Genomic DNA, 26,652 nt, shown 5'->3' with positions numbered 1-26,652 from the left:
TAGCTTTGGAGAGATGTGAAATGGGTCTGTAAAATTTTCAGCCAGAAGATGAATAGAGAGAATTGTTAAGTCTCTCAGCACAGGAACTGTGAGTCAGCTCATGAAAGCAAAGGCAGGTTCAAAGCAGACAGAAAATAAAATTCTTCTCACCCAGTGAGTCCTACAAGCTTGGAGCACCTTCCTGCACAGTGCTGAGCTTGAGGAAAGGTTAAACAGATTAAACAAACAACTAAAATATCAATTAAAAAACCCCAACCACTTAGCAGGTGTTAAATAGAAAGATGACTCCACCTGAGCCACCATGAGAATTACTGAAATACTGCAGTAGAAGGCCAGGGGAGGACTAAAGATGCACCAGATCCATGAAGAGCAGGGGAAGTGTATCTCTAGGTATTGTCTTTGAGCCTCTAATAGACATGAAATGACAAAATAAGAGTTTGGGTTTCTAACATCACCTTGGCTTCATCTGCAGGAGTCCAAGGTCACAGCGCTGGGAGTGAAGCTCATCTCCATCTGTCATCTCAGAGCTCCCATGCTCTGAGCTGAGCCCTGACTCACACTCCAGACCCCAGCTTTGGATGTTGTCCCTTCACATCAATTGCCCCTTCTAAAAAGTGATTTTAATCCACAGAAGCAGGCAGCTATTACCCACATCAGCCACTGCTCCCACCATCACCTTTAAGGTGACCTCCAAGCTTAGAGATGCCATTTCATTCTTCTGTAACAGCCCCCTCTCATTCAGGTGCACAAATATCTCTGATAGCTGGAGATTAGCAGGATTTAAAATGGATTAAGTGTTCCTCTGGCAAGGAGAATTTCTGAGCTACAGTGATAAATATTAGCTCAGATTTGGGGAAATCTCTGACTCCCAGCTTTAGCCCAAACTTCCCCTTTGGCAAGCTCTCACAGATTTCTTGCACACCCCTCACAAGCTTCTCCTTGTGGGACATAATGAGTAGGATACAGGATTAGGTGGCTGAAGAGCCCAGCCCAAATCTGGAGTGACAAAACCCTGCACAAGTCCCTGCCTTTAGGTCAGGCTTTCCCTTTCTGGCATTGTCCAGTCTGCAATCACTGATTTAATCTCCTTTCAGAGCCCAGGAGCTCCTGCTGGGCTGGGAACCAGCAGGGGCCATTCAATGGAGATGTCAGCCTTTGTGGGAGAGACAGCCACACCAATACTGCAAGGAGCCTTTTCAGCCCTTCCTGCCAACAGCAAAATCTAACCTGAAAAGCTTGGCTTAGTGCTTCTGACATGCTGGCACAGCAAATATTTCCCCACATAATTGAAAAACATCATTTGTAAGAGTGTTGGCCTAGGGGTTCTCAACACAGGCTGGGATCTGGAGGCAAGCAGAGCATTTTCAGAACACTGTGTGTTTATCACAAATATATAATATTTTAAATTTTATTCTATTTTAATATATTAATTAATATATTGATTGATATCTTATTTTTAATATTTCCATTCCTTTGTGCTGTTTGCAGCTGGCTGGCACAGACAGGCACTGGTATTTCTCTGTGCACATTTGCTCACTTCACTCCAAGCTGCTTGGTATGTGCATGTATAACCAATGTTAAAGCTTCTGTTCAATAATCTGTGTGATATCATTCATATCCGAGTGCCTCACCTCTCTCTGTCCATAAAGGCAGCTCTAACTTGGTTTCTCACACCCTGTTGGGACTGTCAGGGAGAGAAAATGGTGTTTTATAACCCAGGAAAGGGGGATTTTTTCTTATTTCTAGTCCAGGTACTCCTGAGATAGAAATACAACATTTTATCTCATTGAAAAAAGGACTGAAGTATTAATGGTGAGCCCTCTCTTCCTTTAAAACCCCTCTGAGGATATGAGAATAACCTGACTCCACAAATGGAGGAGAACCAGACAGGAGAGTTGTGCTGTAAAACTCAAAGCTTAAGCAGATGGCACAGAAGGAGTTCTTAACTCTAGGGCACACTCTGCATTATTCACTTCAACAGGAGCAAATCATCCCAAACTCATCCCAAACTGCTCCCTCCAGCACTGCTGAAGAATACAAGGAGCTGGATTTCCAGCAGCATGGCTTTTATTGGGACATATTCTACCACCACTCAAACTACTCAGTATCAGATTATTTCAGTCATTGTAACAGCTCATATCAACAGAAAAATAACTGCTGGTTTAAGTGGCAAAATGAGAAAGTAACTTTGTGTAATAGATCTTATTACTTTGTACTGTCCTACCCTGGCCAGGGACTTAGCAATAGTTTGAATCTGATGTTCACGTTTGTTATTTCAGAAATCTGTTTTATAGAGGTTACACTGTCCTTGCCAGAAGCAGAGATATAAAACACAGGCTGTATCCTGAATATTTTAGTGCTAGAGAAATGCCTATATGATAAAGGAGCATGATGAAATTATCTGGTCAGATTATTCAGGAAAATCTCATTTAATATCTCTTCACATCAATGCATGACCTGGGGAAGGCTGAGTGCTATGAATTCTAGAGAACTCCACCATGAATATGAAATACAGACAATTTAAAAAGCAAACACTGATTTAGAAGAGTTACACTTGGACTAGCTGATGGCTGTCAGTCCCTTCCCACTGAACTGTTCTATTCTACAAGAAGAATTCATCAGGTTTTTAAACATGGCATTGTAGTTTTCCTCTTCAGGAAATTCATTTTATAAAAATAAACCACATTCTATCAGATTCCAGAGTTGCAGGTCTAATCCTCACCAGGGGACAGGAGAAATTTTTTTTATGGGCTGTTTTGAGATTTTAATTTAAGGAACTTTTTTCCATTGTTCTTGATGCTATGCTGGCAAAGAAGTACGAATTCATAACTGCACGTGCTGCTCCAGTAAAATTTATGTGGTTTTTGTATCAATCCTTAGAGCACTTTCCAAGTGGTCACAGACCCACAGGGAATGAAAAAGAATTTGATTAAAGCAGTCTAAATGTGGATTCCAGAGTGATTGCTCAGGAAATGACCCCCTGCACCAGCTGAGATGGGTCTGAAGGCAGGCTGGGGTCTGCACGGGCAGACTGTAACATTTGATTTGGGTTTTATTCATCTTGTAGTAGGAAAGTCAAATGTGTTGCCTCTAAATGATGTTACTCTAATTTCAGCAGCTTTTATAGAGTTTAGGGAATCTCTGGTGGAACATCAGGGGTAGTTTGGAGAGGTGTCCATCACCCTCAGGTCCTGCTGGCTCCTGCAGCCCTCAGGCACAAAAACAAAGAGGTCTCAGGTCTCCATCAGCTTTGGAAGGTGAGGAAACCCAGAGGGTCCATGGAAGATGCACCTGCCAGAGGCAATTAAATAATAATTACAATGATTATAATCATTGTATTTAATATTTAAAACTAAACAGGCAAAACCCAACAACTGTGAAGAGTTGCAGGTGCTGAATCCTTGGAAGGCTTGCAGTAATTACCCAGTAAATATCTTTGGAGCTGGCATTTTGTGGATCTTGAGATTTTTCTACATTTTCTTCTGCAATAATGTCGTGACATGAGGAGTCCATGAGAGCAGCACCAGCACTGTGGACTCTCTTCCCTGGTTTTGGAAACAAATGCAGTTCTTGCAGAAGTAACAGGCCCCAGGACTTCAGATGTGACTGCTCTGCTGGGTTACCAAGGAAGGGAATTGCAGTCCTGCAATTGTTTCCATCTGCAGCCATGGGTTAGCAGTACAGAGCAGACACAGGAGAGAAGCAGTTCTTGTTTCACAGCAATTGCATCAGGAAATTTAGAATATTCAACTGAATAAGAGCAGACTGTCTGTGTCAAATTGCACATGGCCAGAAAAAAATATTTCCTAGAATCTTGCTCAGTCTTGGTGGGAAAGCACAGCCACTGAAAGATCTCCACAGAATCCCATTGTCTGGGCCTGACAAAGGGCTGGATACAAGGAACTCCTTTGGAATAAAGGCCAGGCCTGGAAGCTCTGCTGCAGGCCAGGGTTTTGTTAAACTCTCTCCCAAACATCAGTGATACACTCCAGAGTCACCTTTGATCCTGCATGGCCTTTCTAGGAACTGAAGTGAATAGGGTTTTGAAGGGATATTGGGAACTTAGATCATGTCTCTCCTGCTCTGCCAAGGGCTGAATTCACCTGATTCTGATAAATGTGTGTGAATGGCAATTCCTGGAGCAGGGCCCAGCACTCTCACCACAAGGTGCTTACACCTGGAGGCTGCCTGAGACACTGGGGCATGAGTGGTGAAAAGTCATCTCAAACAGATTGCATGTGGAATATCCTTGATTTCTATTCCTAATGATGTGCTTGGGTTTTAACCGGAGATCTGGGAATGATCTGGCATTTTAAACAAATTTTTCTGCTAGAAAATCAAATCTATGCACCGCTTGGGTTTTTTCCCTGGCTTTGGCCCTTCATCAGATCTGGAGCCTGTTACTTTTCAAACCAACATTAATAGTAGCCCTCACATCTAAAGGAAGATTCTTTCTGCTCCTAGAGGGATGAGAGCCCTGAAAACAAGCAGTATTTATCCTGACTCCCCCAGCTCTGGGCAGGATCAGTGCAGTTCAGTGAGCCTTTGCTAATGCAAAGCAGACTCGTGCATGCTCGAGGGATGCTGTCATTAATCCTTGGAGGACACAAACCTGCAGCTGGCTCTCTCTGCTGCCAGCAGCTTCCTTTAACAACCCTCCAGAAATACCATGGTTCGTGTACTCTGCTCTGCTGGAGGAATTTGCAGCCCAAAAGGCAGGCAGGGCATGGTCAATGCCACCTTTAGCTGTTCTTGCCAGGCTAGTCACTGCAGCTGTGAAAATGCTCTCCCAGGGCCTCTCAGTTCCTGAACCCCATGGCACATCACAGGGAGCAGCCATTCCCCAGTGAAAGACTGCACTGAGTGCACTCACAGCAATCAGGAGCACTTTGAAGAACCATCAATGATGGTTTGGAGGGAGAAGGGCACTCTGCTGATAAATCTCAGGCTAAACATGGCAACAATATTGCACTTTGCACGGACCGTATTGATTTTTTTCCCCATTTAGCTGTTTAAGGTATTTACAGAAACCAGAAACCAAAAAATATCTACACTCACTCCAAAGCCCTGCTGCTGTTTTTTTAAGTCTCTCTCAGATGAAACAGTTTCTTGACAAACACCAGTGCTTCCAGCAGTTCTAGCTGGAGCAGCAAACCAAAGCCAGCAGGCTTTCTTGTGGCACTGAGCTGAAAGGAGCTCAGAACTGTGCAGCACATCCCTGCTGGTTGTGCTCTGGCCTCAAAGGGACCCTCTCACATCTCCAAAGCCTTCTGTGCTTGCTCTGATGGAAACTTCAAAAAGCACAAAAGTACAATATGAAATGTTTCTCCATTCTGGGGTGTTGCCTTTAAAAATCCAACCAGCAGCATTTGCCAGCTGAGTGGAGTGGATTTAACAGATTTTGTTTCAGATGCTTTTGCATTGTGAGGATTTTGAGCTTTTATTTCATATAGTTCCTGAAATACAATGTGTCTAATTACTAAAGCCTAGCTGTGGAACTCAGAAACATCCTCTGCTTTCATTTTTTTGCCATTTTCTGTATCAGAAATGAGCACAGAATGTATTATCCCTAAGTTCTCAAATGCAAACAACATACTGTGAAGGCCAAACCCATCTTCTCCTTTCTGATGTTTGGCTTTATGAAATGAAGAAAGTGCAGTAAAAGTAAGTCAAATTTCCTTTGAAGGATTTACAAATATAAGAGTTTCTCCCCTCAGAATTGTCATTCCACATGCTATATCCCCATTTCTGATGGGCCTGTGTCACCTACCTTACACTCCACAGCCCAAGATTCCCAGTGCAGCCATGTTATGGTTTGGGGCAAATCTGAGAGAAAACTGGAACATTTTCCTTGTGTGACTATAGTTGCTTTTAAGGTAGAGAGTTACAAATCCCCTCCCTTTTCAGTGCCCACAGTAAAGTATATAAAAACTCCATAACATCTAGAACTTTGTGGGAGTTTGAAGATGGATCAAAAAAGATCATTGCAAAACCTCTAGAAGGTTTTAACTAACAAACATTTCTGCATGTCAGATTTTGTGAAATGTTATCCTGACCTGTCTTCCCTTCTAATGCCTAAATCTCAGGATTTGAGACTGAATTATAGAAGGTCAAAAAGCCAAGGGAAAAGATAAAGTCTTATATTGGAGGCAAAAGGAAGAGAATCAGCATGAGAAAGTTTGGGATGCCATCCAAGATCAAGAGAGATGGGAAGTTTTCCAAAAGGGTTGTCCAGGGCAGTAAAGTGAAAATAGAAAATATGGTGTAAAAACCAGGTTACAGAAGTTTCAGTGCTGGTCACCTATTGTCAACTACAATGAAAAGCTAAATATATGAACACTTGAGGTTTTTAATCCTGCTGCAGCCCTGTGATGTTATTAATCATTGTTTTTACATAAGATAACACCACTGGTATCATCTGCTGCTTCAAACAACCACATTTATTTTAAGTCTTCCTCCTAGTGCTGATCACAGAAAGCTTCTGAGGACTGCTTCCTGTTTTTCATACAGATTTCCCTCTCTTCCTGTGGAAATCTATTGAGGAAGCTCTCTGAAAACAAGAGGAAGTATCTGTTTCTAAATACCTGTGAGAGTGTCTAGAGGAAGGGTCTTTGCCCCCTGTGGGCTCCTGGGGAGGGCAGGGGCTGCTCGTGATGGGGAGCATGATGTGTCCCCCCCAAAAAAAAACTCCAACCCCTCACTCAGAGCTGGGATCCCCCATGGAGAGGCTCCAATAATGAGGGGAAAACTACAATTAAGTATTGGCTTAATTTTTTTTTTTTTAAGAGGGAGAAGCAAAGAAACAAAGAGTTGTGTTAAAATATTATTGATTTTGAAAACAGGAATCCTGTTTACCCAATTTCCCCAGGAGGAATTTTCCTGTACCTCTGACCATCTCTCTCCGTCACCTCATTCAGTAGCTCTGCCCTTCCTGCAGCCTGTGATGGCCACATAATTAGAGCTAAACTCAAGTTAAACTGGGTTTATGTCAATGCGATGTCATAATTGGCTAAAAAGATGCACTTGCTCAAGTGTTATGCTAGGAAGGAGTATATGTAAATTTAAACTTAGATCTAAATTTAAGTGAATTTGGTGATGAATGCAATGCAAATGTGCTTGGACTGAGGCTCAGCAAAGAAATGGATGTGCTGCTGAGACAGGCAGAGGTCCAGCAGGGAGAAGGGAAATGAGCCAGTGCTGAACACTGGCAGAAATCACTTCTTACACCCAGGGAGCAGCTGAAATGGTCACATTACACTCCTGTCAGTGGCTTTTGGACCTCCAAGTAATGTTTCTTATTCAACCATATCAGCAACAAAAGACAAAATAGAAGCTGCTATAACTGCTGCCAAAGGACAGGCTCCTAATAAATGCAGAATCCTAATAAATGCAGAATCACTAGGCAGCATTTTCTGGTCTTTAGGAACTGGCAAATAACTTATAAATATTTGCAAAGGAACATAATTGACCCTGAGATTGGCTCAGCTGGTCAGGGCATGGTGTTAATAATGCCGAGATTTGATCCAACCATGGGCCATTCACTTAACATTGAGCCTTGGGAGTTCCTTTCAACTCAGAACATTCTGAGTTCTGTGAATCAATTCAGGAGTTACTTTTCAGTCACCTACCAGAACAATACTTCAAGAAGGCAAAGTACAGGCTGCTCTTGGGAAACTCAAAACTTTCTAAAGGCATCAAGCTAGCAGGCACAGAGCTTGGATTGAAGGATCATGCAGAATTCCAGAGTCTCTGGTGGAGAGCAGCACTCTGAAGCTCTGAGGATGTTTTTGCAAAGCAGCAAACAGGGTGAGGTAATTGTTGTTGCTTCCTGATGCAGGATCTGAGGAGTGGAAGCTGCTGGCTCTGACACCTCAGCTCTGCTCTCCTGGGGAACCTGCAGGCACCAAAACCCCTTTGCACAGCTCCTAAGAAATACCCAGCTTAGATGCAGAACTGCTCAGAACCCCTCCCTCACACATTCCTGTCGGATTTTCCCAAACTCAGGAAGACTCTGTCAGAAATAACTCACAGCCAGCTGAAGGCACAATGTTTGCTGTTAAATGGGCCATCTTCTCTCCTGGCATCCAGATCCACGAGACTCTAAATCTGGGAGGTGCTGAAAGAACTCCTGAAGGAATTTATGTGCCACTAAGTAGGAGCTCTCAGTCTGTGCCACACTCAGGGATAGCTGCAATTTTACAGGCAGCTACAGAAAGAGCTCTGGCACATTTTTAAGCTTTCAGAGTAGAATTCTGCAGGATCTGCACCCAGCTGTTAAATAGTCTGTTAGGAAGAACACTTCTGAAGACACTAAAAGGCTCCCTGGACATTTAATTTTTACTGCCACACACCGCAGGACCCAGGAGATAAGGGAAGGATTCCTGGGGATTAAAGAGCACAGGTCTACGTGAAAGAACACACGAGGTGAGGGCTGTTACACAAGGAAATGATCACAAGAGCACAGCTCTGCTTTCCCTAGCCTCAGTGATTTATGTCAGGTGCCTTGGTTAGAGTTGTCAGTGCTCAGAACACCACAGGATTTTAGTTATTCATTTTTTCATTGTAGGCTCTCAAGCCTCTTTCTTTAAAATCCAAGTCAGGATACCAGGAGAGACAGAATTCTCAAAATGTGAGTTTGAAAAGCAGGAAGAACAGAATGTATCCAGGCAATTCTGGCATGCGGGGGTGAGGCTGTGTTTGCTCCCACATGCCTCTGTTGCTGTTCCTTGTGGGCTGGTCTAAAAGCAGACCTCAAACAATGCCATTCCATCATGTGTGCACAAAGGTTGGTGCTGCCTCCAAAGTGCTCAAAGCCACCCCAGGAAGGACAGCAAGGCACAGTCCTGCTATGTGTGACAGCACCATCCCAGGATTTGCCTGCTCATATCCAACATGCAGGGAGATGGACAGGTTTGCAAGAAAACACATGGCCATCACTTCAGTGATTTTTTTTTCTAGAGGCTGGTGATTTTGGCAAGAAAATGAAAATCATCAGCCAAGAACTGGAAACCTCCCAGAGCTGTAACCATTATAGTTGAAGTTATAACTATGCTTTAGAACTGCCCATATAAAGCCAGGATATTTAGTGATCTTTATTATAGCCACTAAAAATTAATGCTTTTAAACATTTATCTTTAATGCCTGACAGATCAAGCTGTTTAAAAGCTGAGATGAAGGATCTGGATTGATCACAGAAAGTTCATTCATAGGATTTCTGTTGGGGAGGAGCTCACAGCACCAACCAGAGACAGATGAATTCAGAAAACCCACAGAGACTCTCAGCTCCAGCATGAAAACAAAATCTCAGCTGTAAATGAAAAGTCATAAATAATTCCAAAACGTGCACACCTGAAGTATCTAATTCCCACAGGGAGTAAGCCAAATCTGAAACCATTCTGAGTTCCCTGAACTCTGGCACCTTAGGTAAAATAGTACAAAAATAAAAATCACACTTCATTTTGGTTAAAAACCACAAGTCCTACACTTTGAAAATAAAGTGTAGCTCTGGGTATAACTACACTCAGGGCAATGTACACACAGAGCTGTTTGATCTGCTCCAAGGAAGTCTCTAAAAGAGACCAGTTAAAGGTCTGTGAATGACAAGTTAATAATTCCTCAGAGTTATTTTCTGATCAGTCAGGAATTATTCAAGCCCAAGATTTGCTCAGCACCAGAAGCAGGTGGGTTTTCCTGCAGCTCCATGTTTCCATAACAATACAGCAGAGCCAATTAAAAGGCAATTAGTCATGGACATTACTTTGAGGTCCAGTGCTTTGCAAACTCTCCCCTCTGCTTTGCTGCTGCCCATTGTGCTGGGGACAAAGGCTCTGGCATGAATGGGGGCTGTTTCCCTGTCTCCATGGAAGCCTTGCCACGCTCACCCCACACAAACCTTCCCCCTCTGATCTTTGCCCCAAACAAATGTGCTGTTTATTCACTCTGCTCCTCATTTATGGAGACCCATTTGATGCTGTATGAATAGCAATGAGGAAAGAATTAAACCTGTGTTTGAGAAGCAGTGAGGATTTCTGCTTCCAGCTCCTCCTCGAGTCCCTTTCACCCACACCTGCTGGAAAAGATTTCCATGATACTTGAAAATTCTCCATGTTTTATACATTACAAAAAACCCACTGCAATAAATATCCACTGAAATATCAGCATCTGTGTTATGTGAACTAACTCTAGAATCTGAAACCCAATCTGAATTACACTGCAGCTCAAAACTGAGAACAATCTGTTCAGACACCAACTATGGTGCTCAAGAAATTGTAAAGGATTCCTGTAGAGTACCAGAAAGTCAGGACGTTGCAGGAAAGTAATATGCAGTGTCCCTGTGAAGGGAAGATTCCCCAGCTGCTCTCCAGAACTCTGAAGCTCTGTGATGCTTCTCAGAGCCCCCACTCTGAATGTCCAGGCTTTACAGTGCATTTTATTTGTGCACTACTCCAGAATTATTTATTCCAGAAGTGATGATTGTCCAGGCTTCTTTCTGGGGATTGCTGTTTCCCTTGGCTTTACAGGAAATCCAGTTGTTGCTGAGCTGAATAATGCCATAAATTGCAAATGAAGGAAGTCATTAGTTTTTAATGCAGTCAGCCCTACTCAACGGGGTAAAGCAAGTGCTGGCTTCTCAGCAAGGCTGAGCTCAGCTTCTCCCCTACAGATGTTTTCAAGTAGTGACTTCTGTCGTTAAATTCATGATCTTGTTTACTCCTTACAGTTTCACAGGCAATAAGGGAGCTATCATTGGTGTGGCTCCTCAGGAGCAGCTGAGTTAAACAAAAGCTCTGCAATTCTGGTGGCCAGCGTGGCCTCAGCTGCTCTGTCCCTGCAGCCAAAGTCCCCTCTCAGCTGCAGCTGGATCACCTGGCAGGAACCACAAAATTTGTACAGAAAGCTTACATTATACAACTTGTGTCAGCAGGACCCACCTGCCAAGTGGTTTAGCTCTCATTTTTGCTATTTCATCTGTTAAATAAAGGAAATACTCAACATTCGCCAGACCAAAACTAACCTGTGGAAGAATTTGGAGGGAATTTGGCACCTGTAAGGACTCCTATTCCTCAGTGACATTATTTGATCTGTGTCCTATCCCTTGAAAGCCATTCCTTTAAAACACATTAGTGTGATGTCCTGTCATTGGCCTCAAAGACAATCCCAAAGGAGGCTATCAGCAATGCTGACACCTGTTCTGAGTCACTCCTCACCTGCAAGTCCCTGGTTTCCAGGTGTGCCAACCATTCCTGGATCATTCTTTTTCACTGCTCAGGCTCTGACTCTGCTTTATCCCAGCGCTCACCAGACATGGATCCAACTCCCTGACATGTCTGAGCCCATGGGACTGGGTGCAGGCACCTGTGGCCACAGTGACTACTCCACAGATGTTTCCTAGAGGTCTTTGACCTGACCTAAAGGGTACAGGCACTGTTCAGCTCTTCTTACCACAGGACAGCTGAAATCCACCTTCCTTTGGTCATCAGGGAAGTCACCTCAGGCAGCCCTTGGGATTGATGGCCCCATTTTTCAGCCAGTCCCAGCAGCTGCATTGAACTAAAGCCATGCTAGGCATGTCTTGGTTTTCCAAATTTCCTGCACGCCAACCTCACTCTGGTGTGGAAGAGGTTTTACAGCAGCTTCTGTGAGCCATTGAGAAGTTTGATAAGAGGATCCATGTTTACCCCTGAAAGAATTATCTACCAAGGTCATTGACATAGAAACCAAGAAAAAAAGAAGGATAAATAAGAGAAACGTGTAACTGCCTATTCCCAGAAGCACTTGGCTTGTCTCTCGTGACCAATGAGCGAAGTGTAAACTTATGAGCTTTGTAAGAATGTAGAAAAAGCAGGCATGCCAGAATAAAAACAGGGTTTGAAGCCTTCTGGAAATGGAGTGTGTTCCTTTGTATTGTCTCTGTCTCAGCTACGACACTCTGGCCTCTTTGCAGGTCGGAACTGGAGCGATGCCAGATGGCCCAGCAGAGCAGCCCCGAGCAGCAGCAGCAGCAGCAGCAGCAGAAGCAGCAACAGCAGCAGAGTAGCCCCGAGCAGCAGCAGCAGCAGAGCAGCTCTGAGCAGCAGCAGGAGCAGCAGGAGGGAGCAGCTGTGCCCGGGGGCACCTGTGGAGCGTCCGTGGCACCGCCAGGCACCGCCAACCACGGTACCGACCCCAGCTCAAAGCCAGCCCCAAACACTGCCTGGCCTCTCTCATCTCTGGTGCCAGCAGCAGCAAAACCACCAGAGAGGTCAAAGCACCACAGCACAAACCAGTTCTAGAGAGTCTTGAAATCCCAGACCTGTGCAAAACCTTATAGGCCAGATTTCCACTCCTCAGTCCCCACATAATTCTGTGTTTAATGAAAGACTGAACTTATCACTTAGAGCTGTGATTTAAAACTGATTTTTTCCACATGAGTCATCCCACCAAAACTTTTTTTCCTGGCTTAAAAAGTATAAAGATTTCATTTCTTTGTAAATAAAAACGGAGAACCTCAGCAAAAATAATTTCCAAGGAAACAATTTGCAGTTAATATTCTGTACAGCCACGCTCCCTGGAAACATCCTGGCTGCTCCAGTGACTCTGGACAAGCCCAAATTGTTTAGCACATGCAGCACCAACAGCTGCCATAACACTGCATGCTTTGGCTTCCCTGCAGTGATTTGGTTTTTTTGGGCACATCCAGTTCAAAGACCACAAAAGCACTTATGTGACAATAATTCTGAGTTACAAGGTACCTTTACTGCAGGCTGGAGAGCTGTTTGTTGTGGCAAAAAATTGGATTTTAGGTGTGTGTTGAGTGGAGCTGGCAAGCAGCTGCTTGGGAATGTTAAAAATAGTGATAAGTAAATACAATTAACATTGTAGCATGTTCTTCACCTGGCTAGACTTAGAAAGCAAACCTGCTTTTAAAGATGTTTTTATCAAATCACACACTTTGCCAGCTCAGAGTGGCCACATAAAATTACTCTACCTGTATTTCAAGAACAAACAGGTTTTTAGCAAAATTTTTTCATACAAATAAATCATGGGGTCATAGATTCTAAAGCAGGGGGAAATGTTCTATCAAGTAAAATAGAATTAGTTAGGCAGAAAAACTAACTTAGAGAGATGAACAGGTTAAAAATCTGTGTCCTTGAACAGTAATTGCCCCCCACAACAACTGATCCTTCACACTTATCCTTACCTTAACTCAAGGAAAGAAGAGAGTTGAGGTAAACAGCCCCAAGTTACCCACAAGAGAGCACTGAAGTGTTCAAGACTCTTAAAGTAAGGATCGTGGCTGCAGCTGCCTGTGGTGGTTTTGTATCCCTTCTGTAAACGCCTCCCATGCAAAGCCCATTGCCTCAGCCCCTTCCCAGGGCTGCAGGGGACCTGCCCGGGGTTTCTCTGGGGGTTTGGGCTCTCACTTCATTCTGGCTCAGACTGGGGGCGTAGCTGGGCTTGTTGGGGTGCTGCTGAGGGCTGCCTGTCTCCCAGCAGAGGAGCAGCTCTTCCGCTCCGTGGAGGGCCAGGCTGCCTCAGACGAGGAGGAGGAGCAGTGGCCAGGGGGCCACGGGAAGAGGATCCTGGCCAAGCCGCCTTGCTGTGGCAGTGGGTAAGTTTAATTTGGTAATTATTGCCATTTGAGCCCTTTGCAAAAATCATTTCACAACCTGTGGCTGCAATCAGGAGCCTTTTACCCATCCTGTGTGGCCCACGGGGAACAGCCTGCTGGAGATTCTCCCCAAGCCCTAATTAGTGTCAGACACTCCTTTGTGACCCGTGCTGCCAAGAATGCCACAGGAAAACTGGTTTTAACAAACACAGACCTCTATTGTGAGGTCTCACTAACTCTTTTCTCTTAATGATGTGTGTAGATGTGATGAAAAGACATGGAGAAAGCTGCTGTCCTACCTGGAGACCACCAGCAGTGAGGGGAAGGACCCTGTGGAGCTCTCAGGGACAATCTGCCCCCTCGCAGAGCAGCCAGAACTCAAGGGCCACCAAGAGAAAAAACTGGAAACAAGCATGGAAGAGGTAACAGGTGCCAAGCAGAGTGTGAAAGAGCTGTTTATGCATCTTTGGGGAGCTGTATCTATGTGTGTTAGTATTTTATTCTGGCCATTTTGCTCCCTGTTGCTGATGTTTCTCGTTGTGCTGTAGTTTGTCAGCTCAGACATCTCCTGCTTTCCTCCACCAGCTGCATTTCTACTCTGGGTCCTACCCAAAACTGCCTTTGGAGGATGAGAGGTACCCCAGCCCCTTAAAATACTGTCCTTGATTTACTGAGGTTCTCCAGCTGTGGATGAAGCACTCCCCATATCCTAAGGCATCCAGCACCTCTGGGAGCAGGATAACTTTTCAATAAATGCCTCAGGCTGGCTGAGACTCCTTGTTTTGGAGTAAATTATCCCATTAACTCTTTTTCTTGAGTTTAGACTGACATGTCATAAATATAATATATAAATCTAATATAAAAAAATGAATAAAATTAATTCTGCAGCATGTCCAGCTCCCCTTGAGCACATTATTTAAAGCCCCAGTGCTGGGTCCCAGCAGTCCTGTGTGAGCTCACTATTTAAATTCTGCAGACTTCAGCCCCTGATGGGCACAAAGTGCCAGCACTCTTTCTGTGAAACAAAAATACTGCATTGCCCTGGTCTGCCTTCTCCTGTGCTTGTTCAGTATTTTATACCCCATCTTTAAATAAAGCAGAAAGCTTCCAGTAGTTCTGGAAGGATTATGTGAATCAGTGAAATATTTAAAGTGAGGGTAAAGTATTCAGCTTCTATACATGTTGTCATCCTTTGTGTTTTAACAGTGTTTCATATAATTTTCTCCCTTGACGAAATTAAATGAAAGAGTTTACTTGTTAGGGAAAAAAAAATTAAAACCAGAATAAAATCCTGTTTCTGCCTTACATAATTTGCAATATTCAATGGCAGTTTATCCTTGCAATATTCTTTATTTAGAAACACTAAAGTTCCTTCTCTACTGCTTAGCATCAGTCCACAGGAAAAAAATACCTGCAGGTAGTGCCAGTTTTCTTCTCCTTTTTCTCCATTCTGAGGTGCTCATCTTCTTCTGCAGCATCATACTGCTTTCTTTTTCATCTCTGCTGATGGATATTAGTTGTGTGCAGCTTGTCTGGAAAAGCACAATTATCAACAGATTAATACAAAATTCCAGAAGAAAAATGGAATCTGTTGCTCTTGATTTAGAGGCAAACAGGGAGGTGAAGAAGACACAGTGCCAACTCACTGTGACATCTATTAAATAGCAGTAGGATGATTCATGTTGAGCCTGTTAGGAAATTTATTCTTAAGCCCTTTTATATTAGCCAGCAGTTATAGGAGAGGAATTTGCTGCTACAAAACAGACAAGTAATAAAAAATTCCTGTCAAAAAGGTGACTCTCCTTGTAATCAACAGAAAGCACATAGGAGGACTGAGAAATGCTCTCTCTCAAGCACCTTGCAAATAAATATATTGGCTTAATAAATAAACCACCAACACCTTCTCTGAGGCTGATAAAAGTGCCTTACACATGGCTGTATATGCTTCTGTTTGTACCTGCTCAGCGTGGAAAATCAGACAAATAACAACAAGGCTAACAAGCAAGAGCCTCAGCAGGCAACTGAAGGGCAGCACTCTCAAATACTGATTAATAATTGCTCCACCTGAGGCTTGTAAAACCAGTTTGAGAGAGTTCTGAGATTTGTCATGTCTAGAAAGTTCTACTTTCAGGCAAACACTTATAAATAGCTCCTCCTGAAGACAGGGTGGTGACCTGGGGGTGATAGATGGGGAGAACATGAGTGAAGTCTAAAAATAAAGTGTTTGCTGCCAAGCGTAGTGTTACAAAGAAATGCCAGGTGTTTTCTATATGGGCTTGCATGCAAGCTTAATTAAAAAGACAATAAGTTTATCAACTGCCATGCAGGGTCAAAGGAGAAGTTCATCCCAACATCTGGAGAAAAGCAAGGAGAAACAGTGGAGAGGTTGTTGCTCTCGGTGTTCCTCACCTGGTTCCCACTGCACCAGGGACAGTGAGACATCCTGTCTCACTGGATGTACAGATGATTGCTAGGTAGGAGCTGCAAGACAAAGAGATGATTGTGCTGAGGGCACACAAATTAGTTTTGCTCTAGAGAGGACAACAGTAACGTAGAAGGGGAGAAGGCTGACATAGCAGTGCTAGTATTTAAGTATAAAATACATAATAAATGTAATATTTAAAATTTCTGAATGAGCTACCTGCACCCAGTGATGAATGAGCTCTCATTGTGCACAAGAGCAAAGCTCTGATTTCCTGTCAACCCCTGATACCTCACTTTATGTAGCACATTAAAGAAATGGACTTCCCTTCAAGGGAATCTTCTGGAGTGAGCCCCATTTACCACCAAAGGGGAAAACTCAGCTCTGCAATCCTCCTTTTGGCAAGAAAGGAGAAGCTCCAGTGCCTTCAGTTTGCTGTGTTTTGTGTAGATGAAGGGCCCCTGGCTTGGGCAGCTGCAGCAGAAGGTGGAGGAGACAGAAGTGCTGAAGATGGAGCTGCAGATGCTGGAGACAGAGAGGGTTCGGCTGTCCCTGGTGGAAGAGAAGCTCCTGGATGTTCTGCAGCTTCTCCAACAGCTCCGAGACTTGGTATGGTGGCAAAGCAGTCCTGGGACTAAAAACTGGGCTTTGGAGACCCTTCCAAACTGAGAATATGTTCATCCCTTCTAGGAAGTACAAAATCCTTTACAGCAGGACAGGATTTTGCAGGTGTGTGCCCTGGAAGCTGCCTGGTGATTGCAGAAAGCTTTCAGACCCCTTTGCCTGGCTTTCTAAAAGCCTAGAGGTCTCCTTGAAGCTGAATCTTCAAGCTCATTACCCTCTAAACCAAAATTGGGGGCAAACGAGGGAAACAGAGTAGTGAGCAATCAGGAAGATTCCAGAACATGTATTTTTCCGTCTAGAACAGGACCTTTGTGTAACTGCTTGCTAATGTAACTCTGACTCAGCATTAAAGAGGTACAACTGCCAGGGGAGTTTAGGAAGAATTCCCATAATCCCTGATGGGATGTAACCAAGACAAAAGAGACCCATCAGAACCTGTGGGTTTAGGTGTCACTTGCCCAGCACATTCACCTTCAAGTCTGAAATATCTCATTCCCAACAGAACCTGCCACCAAACAGTGACTGTCCAAAGGCACACACACATCCTGTCAGGACTAATAAAACCTCACACAGTGCTGCTGAGGCCATGGGAAATCCTCACACTGCTTCCCCCTTTGCCCCAGTTCCCACTGGGGCAGCCAGGCAGATGGGAGAGGCTCCAGGCAGGGAGCAGGGCCAGCTCTGCCTGGAGGTTAACAGCATCTTCCTCACAGAATTGCTCCCTTCCACTTCCACTTCTTAAAGTTTTAGCAAGAACAGCCTGTCACTGCAGATACTCAGGGTTCTCTAAGTGCTAATTAAACTGATTGCAAGACCATCTCCCAGAAAGCACACCAGTGTCTTGACAGCAAATGAGGACAGTTGGCTTTCCCAGGCCCATTATGTAATGTCCCACCAGATTTCGTATGGAAAACCACCACTGAGAGAGACCATCCAAATCCTGAGTACTTTTTACAGTGCTCTCACTTTGGCTAATGTTTATTACATCTCACATCCAGCCCTGCCACAGGACATTTGCTCTGTCCTTCAGCTGGGTCTGAGAAGACCCTTCCTAAAATGACACCACCAGGTCCAGTTCACCTTCCCACCAAACTGGCAGAGGACTCAAAGAGCTTTTACTCTGCTTACCCTCCTTGCCACCTACAGTTTCTTAGACACAAGCCCTAGAAAATTCTGTATTTCCTGCTGAATAATTGTTATTTCTCTTTCCACAGCCATATTAAGGAATTACAACCCCCTACAAACTGTCTGAGCAGGGTCTAAGATCAAATGCTTGAAAATAAAGTGAATATCAAGTCTTGTGTTAATCAGGATTCCGTGGCATTTTGGTTTAGTATGCAAATACCCTGCACACCACAGCATAAACACAGGTTCTGTTGCTTATCTGTAAGCTGGTGAAGGACACAATGGTGCCATAATTTTTTTTTTTTTACAGAACATATCAAAGCGAGCCCTGGGGAAAATCCTGCTGAGCACTTTGGAATCCTGCCATGACCCCCAGCCTGGTAAGAAAAGAAATCACATCTAAAGACCAGGAAGCATGAAAAGTGTCCTTTGGGGACAAACACTGGGTAGAAAAGGATATTTCAAATCCTGGGGTGCAGGCTGGGGAGAAGGAGGTAGCTTGCAAGAAGAATACCTATAGAAAGCGATGCTTTCTAGTCTGTGATGCATCAAAACCACACCCAGGGTGCTTTTTTAGTCAAATTTTAATTAAAAATTGGCCTATGGGGGATAATTCAGTATCCTACAAATGTTTTTAGGGTTTCATTGATACGAGAAAGTGGAGAAATGACCAAGTATGTAATGCAGCTGTTTCTCAGGTTTGCTTGCCCAGTGTGTTGGGTTCCTCTGCTGCAGCACAAGATCTACCCACCAGAGCAGTTCTGTGCAGAAACCAGCTCAAACCTGCACTCCTCTAATAACAGCATTTCATGCTCCTGGTGTGAAAATTAAACTTGCAAGCTCCTATCCCTTGCCAGTGGTCTGAAGCTGCCTTAGCAGGAGCTGTGCAGGGATCACGGCCCCAGGGCTTTGCTTTGATTACTTTGTTCCGATTAGCAGAGCATTTGTACTTCCCTCCAAGGAATGAACATCCTGTCCCAGGAACGTGGCTTGAAGGGGCTTTAACAGGCAGGCAGCAGTCAAAGACTAGATTAGAAAAGACCAGATGTGCCCCAGAGGCTGGGTTTTAGATAATATTATTTACAGGGATTTAGGGAGAACTGCATGGGAACCCTTTGGGGTTTGCAGTTTCAAAGGCTGTTTTTCCTTGTGCCCAGCAATCCAGGGCACAGGCAGCCCAGAGCCAAGCTGTGCTCTTCAGCTGCAGAGGAAGCAGAGAAAAGAGGGCAAAGACAGACTTTTGTAGGCTCCAGGACACCAATACAGAGAGAAACCACAGCTGAGCCATGGGTCTGATGTTCTCCTGGGAGAACAGAAGAAGAGACTTTTTGGATCCACAGCACAGTGTCCAGAAGGTGCTGCCAATTGTCCTACAGAGGAACAGGGACTCCAAGGTGTGGGAATTGGAAAAACAGAAACTTCCACAGACACTGAAGGGTTTGGTCTACAGCCTTGGAAGAAGCTTGGATTGACTTAAAAACACACTGCACAGATATTAAGCAGGAAAACCATAAGCTTATGTTTCTATAGTTGTAAGAATATGCCTTAAGTAAGTGAGCAGCTGTCCTGATGAGATGGTGAAGGGTTTGTAGTGTAGGGTGGGGCTGTATGGGTGAGCTGAGGGTTCAGAAGTTATAACAGAAGCATTTGTGTGCAAGTGAGACAGAAGCCATTGGACAAAAGTATCCACAGAGCAGCAGAAGTGAGTGAAGGTGATGGGTTGGAAAAGCAAAATAAACCCTGTTACCCTTGTAAGGAAGAACTTCTGACTGCTCTTGAGCTATGGCTGACTGCTTGCTCCTCTAAACTCTCACAGCCTCTGAGACTGATGTTTGTCTGAGCAATAAATTGTTTTTAACCTGAAAGAAGTCCCATCCCTTCATTACTGGCAGTGCCAGTTATACCAATGGACGCTGCTCAAAGCTCCTCCCTTTGTAACAGCAGCACAGCTCAGCTCCCCAAAACTCCAGGTGCTGTTCTCTGTGCATTCTGCATCACCCCTGCAATACACAGCTCACCTTCTCTGCTTCCCACTGTCTGCCTGTGCACCTGGGAGGCTTCAGCAGATTTCCCAGCCTTTGTAATGAAACATTTTCCTTTCCCAGCCTTTGTAATCAAACCTTTTTCTCTGACAAGCCAAAGTTGGTTGGGTTGGCAATGGTGATATGAAATAGTCTTTGTTCACACAAGTACATGAGACCTCAGTGGGCAGGGGATGAAGCAAGAGGAGAGCAGAGAAGATAGTTGAACCCAGATTTGCTCACGGTTTTTTTTGGACAGGAATTCATTATTTGGTCACAAAATTTAGACATTTAATGATAACCACTTGAAAGGGCACCTATGAAGAAAAGAGCCTGTTATGATTGTGAAACTGCAACTTCCTGACTTTGTTCAAATGCTCATGTTTGCAATTTGCTTTCCCAAGGTAAAGCCCAGCTGTTGGAAGTGCTGGACACCCTTCAGCAGGAGCTGGCAGCCTGTGAACTGTTGCACAAGCAGCCCTTGGAGCAGGCACAGAGCCCACGGTCCCTGTCCAACCCCCTGGTGATCTCCTGCTGAGCCCAGGCAGCCCCAGGACAGCTGGAAGGAGAAATGAGGGACATTTGTCCAGCTCAGCCACACCTGGACTGGCCAGGAGCAAGGAGTGACCCAAGGGAGGAGCAGTAGCCCTGGGCTGGGCACAGCCCTGCCTTACCTGGACTGCAAAGCCCAGCCCTGGGGTGCCCCTGGGACTGGACTGGCACCAAACTGTGCCCACCACACCCACCTGACCCACAGGGATTACAGCTCTGCAGAACTGGGGCTGGACTGGCACCAAACTGTGCCCACCACACCCACCTGACCCACAGGGATTACAGCTCTGCAGAACTCGGGCTGGCTGGCACCAAACTGTGCCCACCACACCCACCTGACCCACAGGGATTACAGCTCTGCAGAACTGGGGCTGGACTGGCACCAAACTGTGCCCACCACACCCACCTGACCCACAGGGATTACAGCTCTGCAGAACGGGGCTGGACTGGCACCAAACCAAACTGTGCCCACCACCCTCACCTGACCCACACTGATTTACAGCCCTGGCTATGCAGGGGCTAGGCACAGTTTGCAGCCTTTGTGGAAGCCCCACCCCAAAGCCAAGGCAGCCTGTGTTTTCCCTGGATTTGTTAATCCCTTACCCTACAGGTGACAAACTGAATGATAAACACACCCAGGAGTGTGTGCCAGCAGTGCAGGTTTTAAGGGCTTTGTGTTTCTCACTCAATTATTCACTTTATTTAACTCTGAAGCTAGATTTTTTATTGCTCTGCTGAATTTTATATTTGCAGTTATAGAGATGCCTCAGGAATATGCAGCAGCTTTTCCTGACAACAGTCAGATTTTACATAGGAAGTTAAATTTAAGTGCTTGAAGCAGGTCCAAAGCAATCTTGTTCCCAGGCTTTCAGGGAAAGGAAGGGCTGAAAAATTCACTTTGCTGTCATTCTGTGTTAGCAAACAACTCGTGCAGTGCACAAGTAAGTTCTAAATTTTAATTTCCCTCAGCGCAGCTGCAGAGACACAAAATTAGGCCCCACATGGAAGCCAATTAATGTAAAGAGCTGGGTCTAATCGTGGTGCCATGGAATGTTTTAATCAGCAATAAAATAATTCCTGGGGCAAAAGTGAAAAAAAAATCTAGGTTTCTTCCAAGGTGCTTTTGTTGCATCATTCAGCTGCCAAACAGGGGCAGAGTTCCTAAAAGAGCCAGCTGAATTTATGTTACTGAAAAGATGCACTGTGGATCTATGAAGAATGTTATTTGCCTGAGATAATGGCAGTGATGAAGTAAGACCATTCAACTGTATGTGTATGAATTTTTACCAGGAAAAAGGTCTTCATACAGGAATAAGGTCCACAGTGCAAGATGGGGAATAAAATTTCCATTCCTTTCCATCCCTTTCCACACTGTGGCTCACACACACCTCCACTGAAAATTGTGGCACCTTTGAGCCACATTGGGAACAAAAAATTGTATTATTTTAATTTCATTTTAAAGGAGAGAACAAAAGGTGTTATGCAAACGATAAAACAAACTCTGTCCAATGGTGTTTTACCTCGTTGGTTTCTTTTGTATTTTGCGGTGTTTTTGTGGTTTAGCAGAGGAAGATTGTAAGAATAGATCTACATTGTAATGTACATTTTTCTCAAAGATACATTAGACAGGATATTTATACATAGAACAGTATTCACCCTTCAAGAAAGAAAACTGTCTCTTAATGCTAAATATATTACTAACAAAAACCAGAGCATAATATACTGTTAGTGAGTATATACTGAGGGACATGCTAGGATTATATCCAGAAACAGCCTCTAGTTGTGCTACAGGTGAAAGTTCAAATGAGCAGAAATCAGATCTCTGCTTGGCTTCATTTGCTAAAAATCCCATGAAATATCAGCTTTTATTGTGTGCAGCTCTCAGACTTTCCCAGGAATATAGCAGAGGTGTAAAGAGGGAAAATGCCAGGAGATGATGAAATGAGCCTGATCTGAGTGTTAAGGAGCAGGATTCTAATGCAGGCACACACCTGGATCTGGATCCTCATTTACTGCAGGGTTCTTGCAGCATTTGGATTTGTCACCACCTGGATCCTTTCTCCTGTTCCCATCTCCCCCAAACCTGGCAGTCTGTTTCTCACACACTTTGCATTTCCTTAGATCCCCACAAACTCACTTTTAGTTTATTCATTTTCTATTAAACCTGCAAACTGGCTCTAAGAGGAAGCTTGGCTATTTTTTCCCCTGACCTCCACCATGAAGTTTTTCGGGTTTTTTCACAAATTATTTGACTTCATCCTCAAAGTCCTTTCCCCTCCCAACGCCCTTCCTCACATCCCATTTGGCAAATTTCTCCTCTGAGGGATTCACACTTCTAGCACAAATGGCATTTTTTAAGGAGAGTTTCCTTCTCCCATGATTTTTTTGTTTATAGGAGGCACTAACTATTAAATTAAAGCCCACCTGATCTGTAAACTTGTTTAATAATTGTCCCATTTATTTTTGAAGCTCTCTCTGGAGTATTTGGCAGTAAGGACTCATCACAGATGTTACTCTGAGTCACAGAATTTTTGCAGCAGATCAGAGTGGCCTTGTCCAGCCAGAGCTGCTCCGAGGGGTTCAGTGCATCTGTGCACACTTTGGGTGGAAAAAACCCTGGAATTCAAAGTCCTCTCTTCCAGGATACTGTCCTTAATTTGTACATGGTGATGGAAGGAGCTGGGACTGGGAGGAAAGAAGCACTTTTAAAATTAAAATGGAATAAAATGGAATTGCTCAGTGTGAGAGTGACACTAAACCTTCACAAGGTGCATGTGACATGTGGCATTACCAGCCACAGGGCCTCTCTCAGATTTTTAATTTCATGGAGTTTAAGACACTGAATCCCTTGGTATTTACACTGTCTTATTTTCTTAATTACTTTATGTATAATTCCCCGAAATACAAAAGCTATAGAGTGTGTTTCCTAGTGTGAAAATAAATTAAAATCATCCTTATGTCCTTAATTACTCTTTACTTTCAAAAGACTGGGATTTTCAGAGGTCTTGGGTTTCTATTCTGCTTTTCTGTCTCTTCTTTTTTGCCTCAGCATGCCAAAATAGCTCAACTGCATTTTGCCCCCTCAACTTCTTTCAAATTACCTCGAGGCTGAAATCATCACAGCCCAAACCTGGACTAAGGTACCCACAGAAGAGCTCAGCTTAGCAGAACAAAACCTCCTTGCTTTATGCAGCTCACTCACTTCTTCACTTATAAGGGGTGTCTGAATTACAGCAAACTTCCCTGAAATGAGACTCACCCCTTGAATGACATTATTCCCTAAAATGTTTATATTTTTCTGAACTGGAACCATTTCAGACTCTGTCTGGAGAATTGCCTGCTCCTAGACTTGACCCCCCACCCATTTCCAGACTGCAGAACAAAAGAAGAGAAAGAAAAGGCTCAGAGGAATTTAAAGTTCCTAAGCTGGCATTTTAGACCCAGTCACCAGCTGGACAGCAAATCCAATTCATGGCCAGTTTTACTCCTGCCAATACAACTGTAATTTTTGTCTCATGAAACTCCCAAAACTCCAACAGCAGAGTGTCAGAATCAGGAGGAAAAGGATCTCCTTATATTCCTCCCTCTGCCAAAAGCTGCAGCACAGAACACAGAGAGCTGTTAGATTTAAGTTAAATAATAAATCAATAATAGAAAAATAGGAAATAAATAATAGGAACTAAACCAGAATTAACTCTGCATGAGGAGAAGGCTCTGGGGAGAGCTGAGAGCCCCTTAAAGGTGGCTCACAGGGAGGCTGGAGAGGCCTTTCCATGAAGGTCTGGGCTCAGAGGCAAGGGGGTGGCTTTAAGCTGAGAGTGGGGCTAGATGGGACCATGGGAGGAAATTCTTCACTCTGAGGGTGGTGGGGCACTGGGACAGATTGTCCAGAGAGGCTGTGGATTCCCCTGGGAATGTTCCAGGCTGGGCTTGGAGCGACCAGGCCTAGTGGAAGGCGCTCCTGCCATGGCAAGGCCTGGAATGAATGAGGAGAGCTCTAAGGGCCCTTCAACCCAAAACATCCTGGGATGCCATGAGTGTCACACAAAGTGTCCTGAACGGCTCCTGTGAGCTCTGCTCCTCCTCAGGGTATGACCCCTCCTCATCCTCACTGCTCCTCCTCAGAGTGTGACCCCTCCTCACCTTCCCTGCTCCTCCTCATCCTCCCAGCTCCTCCTCATCCTCACTGCTCCTACACAGGGTGTAACTCCTCCTCATCCTCCCAGCTCCTCCTCACCCTCACTTTTCTTCCTCAGGGTGTGATTCCTGCTCATCCTCCCTGCTCCTCCTCATGCTGTAACTCCTCCTCATCCTCACTCTTCCTCCTCAGGGTGTGACTCCTCCTCACCCTCCCTGCTCCTCCTCATGCTCTAACCCCTCCTCACCCACCCTGCAGGGAAGGGCAGCCCAAATTCCTCCCTCCAGGCAGCCTCCCCTGGCTCACAGTGGGCAGGACTCAAACCCCAGGGAGCTCCCCGTGTTCCCTGGGGGGCACAAAGCAAATTACATTCTTAATTACTGGTTTCTGATGCTGCCCCAAAGAGCTGGGAGGTAACTTATCTCTGTCAGGGAGGAAACAAGGACAGAGATAAGTGGGATGACACTGAAAAATTATCAGTATTCAAGTGGTTTCACCCACAGGCACCCTGCAAAGCAGAGAGGTCATGAGAGCTGAGGGTTTGGGTATTAGAGTTGGAGATAATTTCTGTACTTCAAGGTTTTATTGTTTGATAGCCTTGGTTTTGCTGATTGCCTCTCATTAGTGGTTTTTTTTCACAATGACAGGTGGAAAAATGGTCTCTAACAAAGGCAAGGTCCAGTCTTTTGTAAGGAATTTTCCACCTCTTAAGGTTGCCAAAAACAGATAAAGAAAAAAAAAAAGAGAAAATATGTGGAGGCTGATACAATTTGACTTAAAATACCATTTAGATAAAAAATGTTAGCTTGAAATAAAGAAGATGCAATTCCCATGGGAGGATTTTTTTGTTTCTGAGCTGACTGTGGGAGTTAAATCCATTGCACAGGCAGTGCCAGCCCAGCACACAGCAGGACGAGCTGCTGTCCTGTCAGGCTCTGCAGCTCCAGCAGCACAGGGGACAGCAGAAGTCACAACAGGCTCTAATTGCTTCTGAGCCAACATCTGTCATGCCCAGGGCTCAGACACACCATGGCTCATCCACCCAAGCACTGATGGGCCCCAAAAACATCCCCAGCTCCTGGGTTTGTTGTTGCTGAAATGGCTCCTGAGGTATTAAAAAGTCTCTTTGTTCCCAGCCCCATGACCGAAGAAGTTGAGGTTCCTCAGCTCTGCTTTTCAAGGTTGTTCATTTTCTCTTATCCATTACATTCTTTTTCAAACCTGCTGAGATCTGTCCAGCAGGTCGGGTTGTGCTGCAAGTCGACCTGCTGCAAGTCCCTGCCCTTGGGGCCGTGTTGGCTTTTTATGCTAAGAACTACCTGTGCTTTATTTACAATAATTTTCCAATCCCTATCACCGATGTTAGACAGTCTGTCTCTAAACCAATCCAGAAGTGTCACCATCCCAGCAGAAGATGGAGGAGAAGAAGAAGGAGGACAGGACATGCCCAGATTCCTCCATCTTGCCTCTTGAGCCCCCATTCTAAATCCCCAAAATTCTACTTTTTCACCCTGTGATTAATTCACTAATATTTTTCTCAAACCCTTGTAGATTGTAACTCCTCACACAAAGTTGGGAATTGTTTCCATGGGTTAAAATCAAAGGCACAGGTGTGTTTGACTCCATGCCAAGGTCTCTGAGCCCCCTGCCAAGGTCTGGAGTCCTCCAGGGCAGCCAGAGGAATGTCCTGGGATCTGACTCCCAGCTCTTCAGAGCATTTGAAAGTCGTTCACGGATGGACTCAGGTTTTCAGTGTCATTTTCTTCTGCCGTGCCCTGGGCAGTGCAGAGCATATCCCACTGCCATGGAAACCAATCCCAGGTCACCTTCACATCCCAGAGCAGGGAAAGCAGCCCCTCACCCACCCCTGCATGAGCACTGCAGCAACAACTCCACATCTCTGTCACTCAGAAATGCCATGTCACACCCAGGTGCCGCAGGCAGACCCGGGAGCCTCTGTCCAGGTGGGGATGGGGAGGAGCAGCCCAGGCAGGCTCAGACTCTGCTCTCCCACCTGGAGTCATGCAGGAGGGAAGCACAGCCCCTGCCTGCTCCTCTGCAGCCATTTGCAGTGGAAATTAACAGTTTGGAATTGGTATTGATCCCCCACCCATTTCCAGACTGTAGAACAAAAGAAGAGAAAGAAAAGGCTCAGAGGAATACTAAAATTCCTAAGCTG

At 44.8% G+C, this 26,652-nt stretch overlaps 1 protein-coding gene across 4 annotated transcripts in view; it reads left to right on the top strand.

Annotated features, from left to right (window-relative positions):
• The window catches only part of EFCC1 (EF-hand and coiled-coil domain containing 1), a 195,638-nt gene extending 175,310 nt beyond the window's left edge, over positions 1–20,328 (top strand). For 2 of the 4 annotated variants that reach the window (XM_050979524.1, XM_050979523.1), the window contains exons 2-7: positions 11,945–12,156; positions 13,474–13,591; positions 13,854–14,013; positions 16,464–16,622; positions 18,073–18,142; positions 20,188–20,328. In XM_050979524.1, coding sequence (XP_050835481.1) covers positions 11,945–12,156; positions 13,474–13,591; positions 13,854–14,013; positions 16,464–16,622; positions 18,073–18,142; positions 20,188–20,321 — 853 coding nt within the window. In that variant the 3' untranslated portion in view covers positions 20,322–20,328. Of the gene's footprint in view, positions 1–11,944; positions 12,157–13,473; positions 13,592–13,853; positions 14,021–16,463; positions 16,623–18,072; positions 18,143–20,187 lie in introns of all 4 variants that reach the window. The other 2 variants (XM_050979525.1, XM_050979526.1) reach the window with 2 other exon arrangements.
• The last annotated feature ends 6,324 nt before the right edge of the window (positions 20,329–26,652 follow it).

The sequence above is a fragment of the Serinus canaria genome, chromosome 12, assembly GCF_022539315.1.
Source record: "Serinus canaria isolate serCan28SL12 chromosome 12, serCan2020, whole genome shotgun sequence".
Classification (NCBI taxonomy): domain Eukaryota; kingdom Metazoa; phylum Chordata; class Aves; order Passeriformes; family Fringillidae; genus Serinus; species Serinus canaria.
The sequence above is the reverse complement of the archived record's forward strand: the minus strand, read 5'-3'. Positions and strand labels throughout refer to the sequence as shown.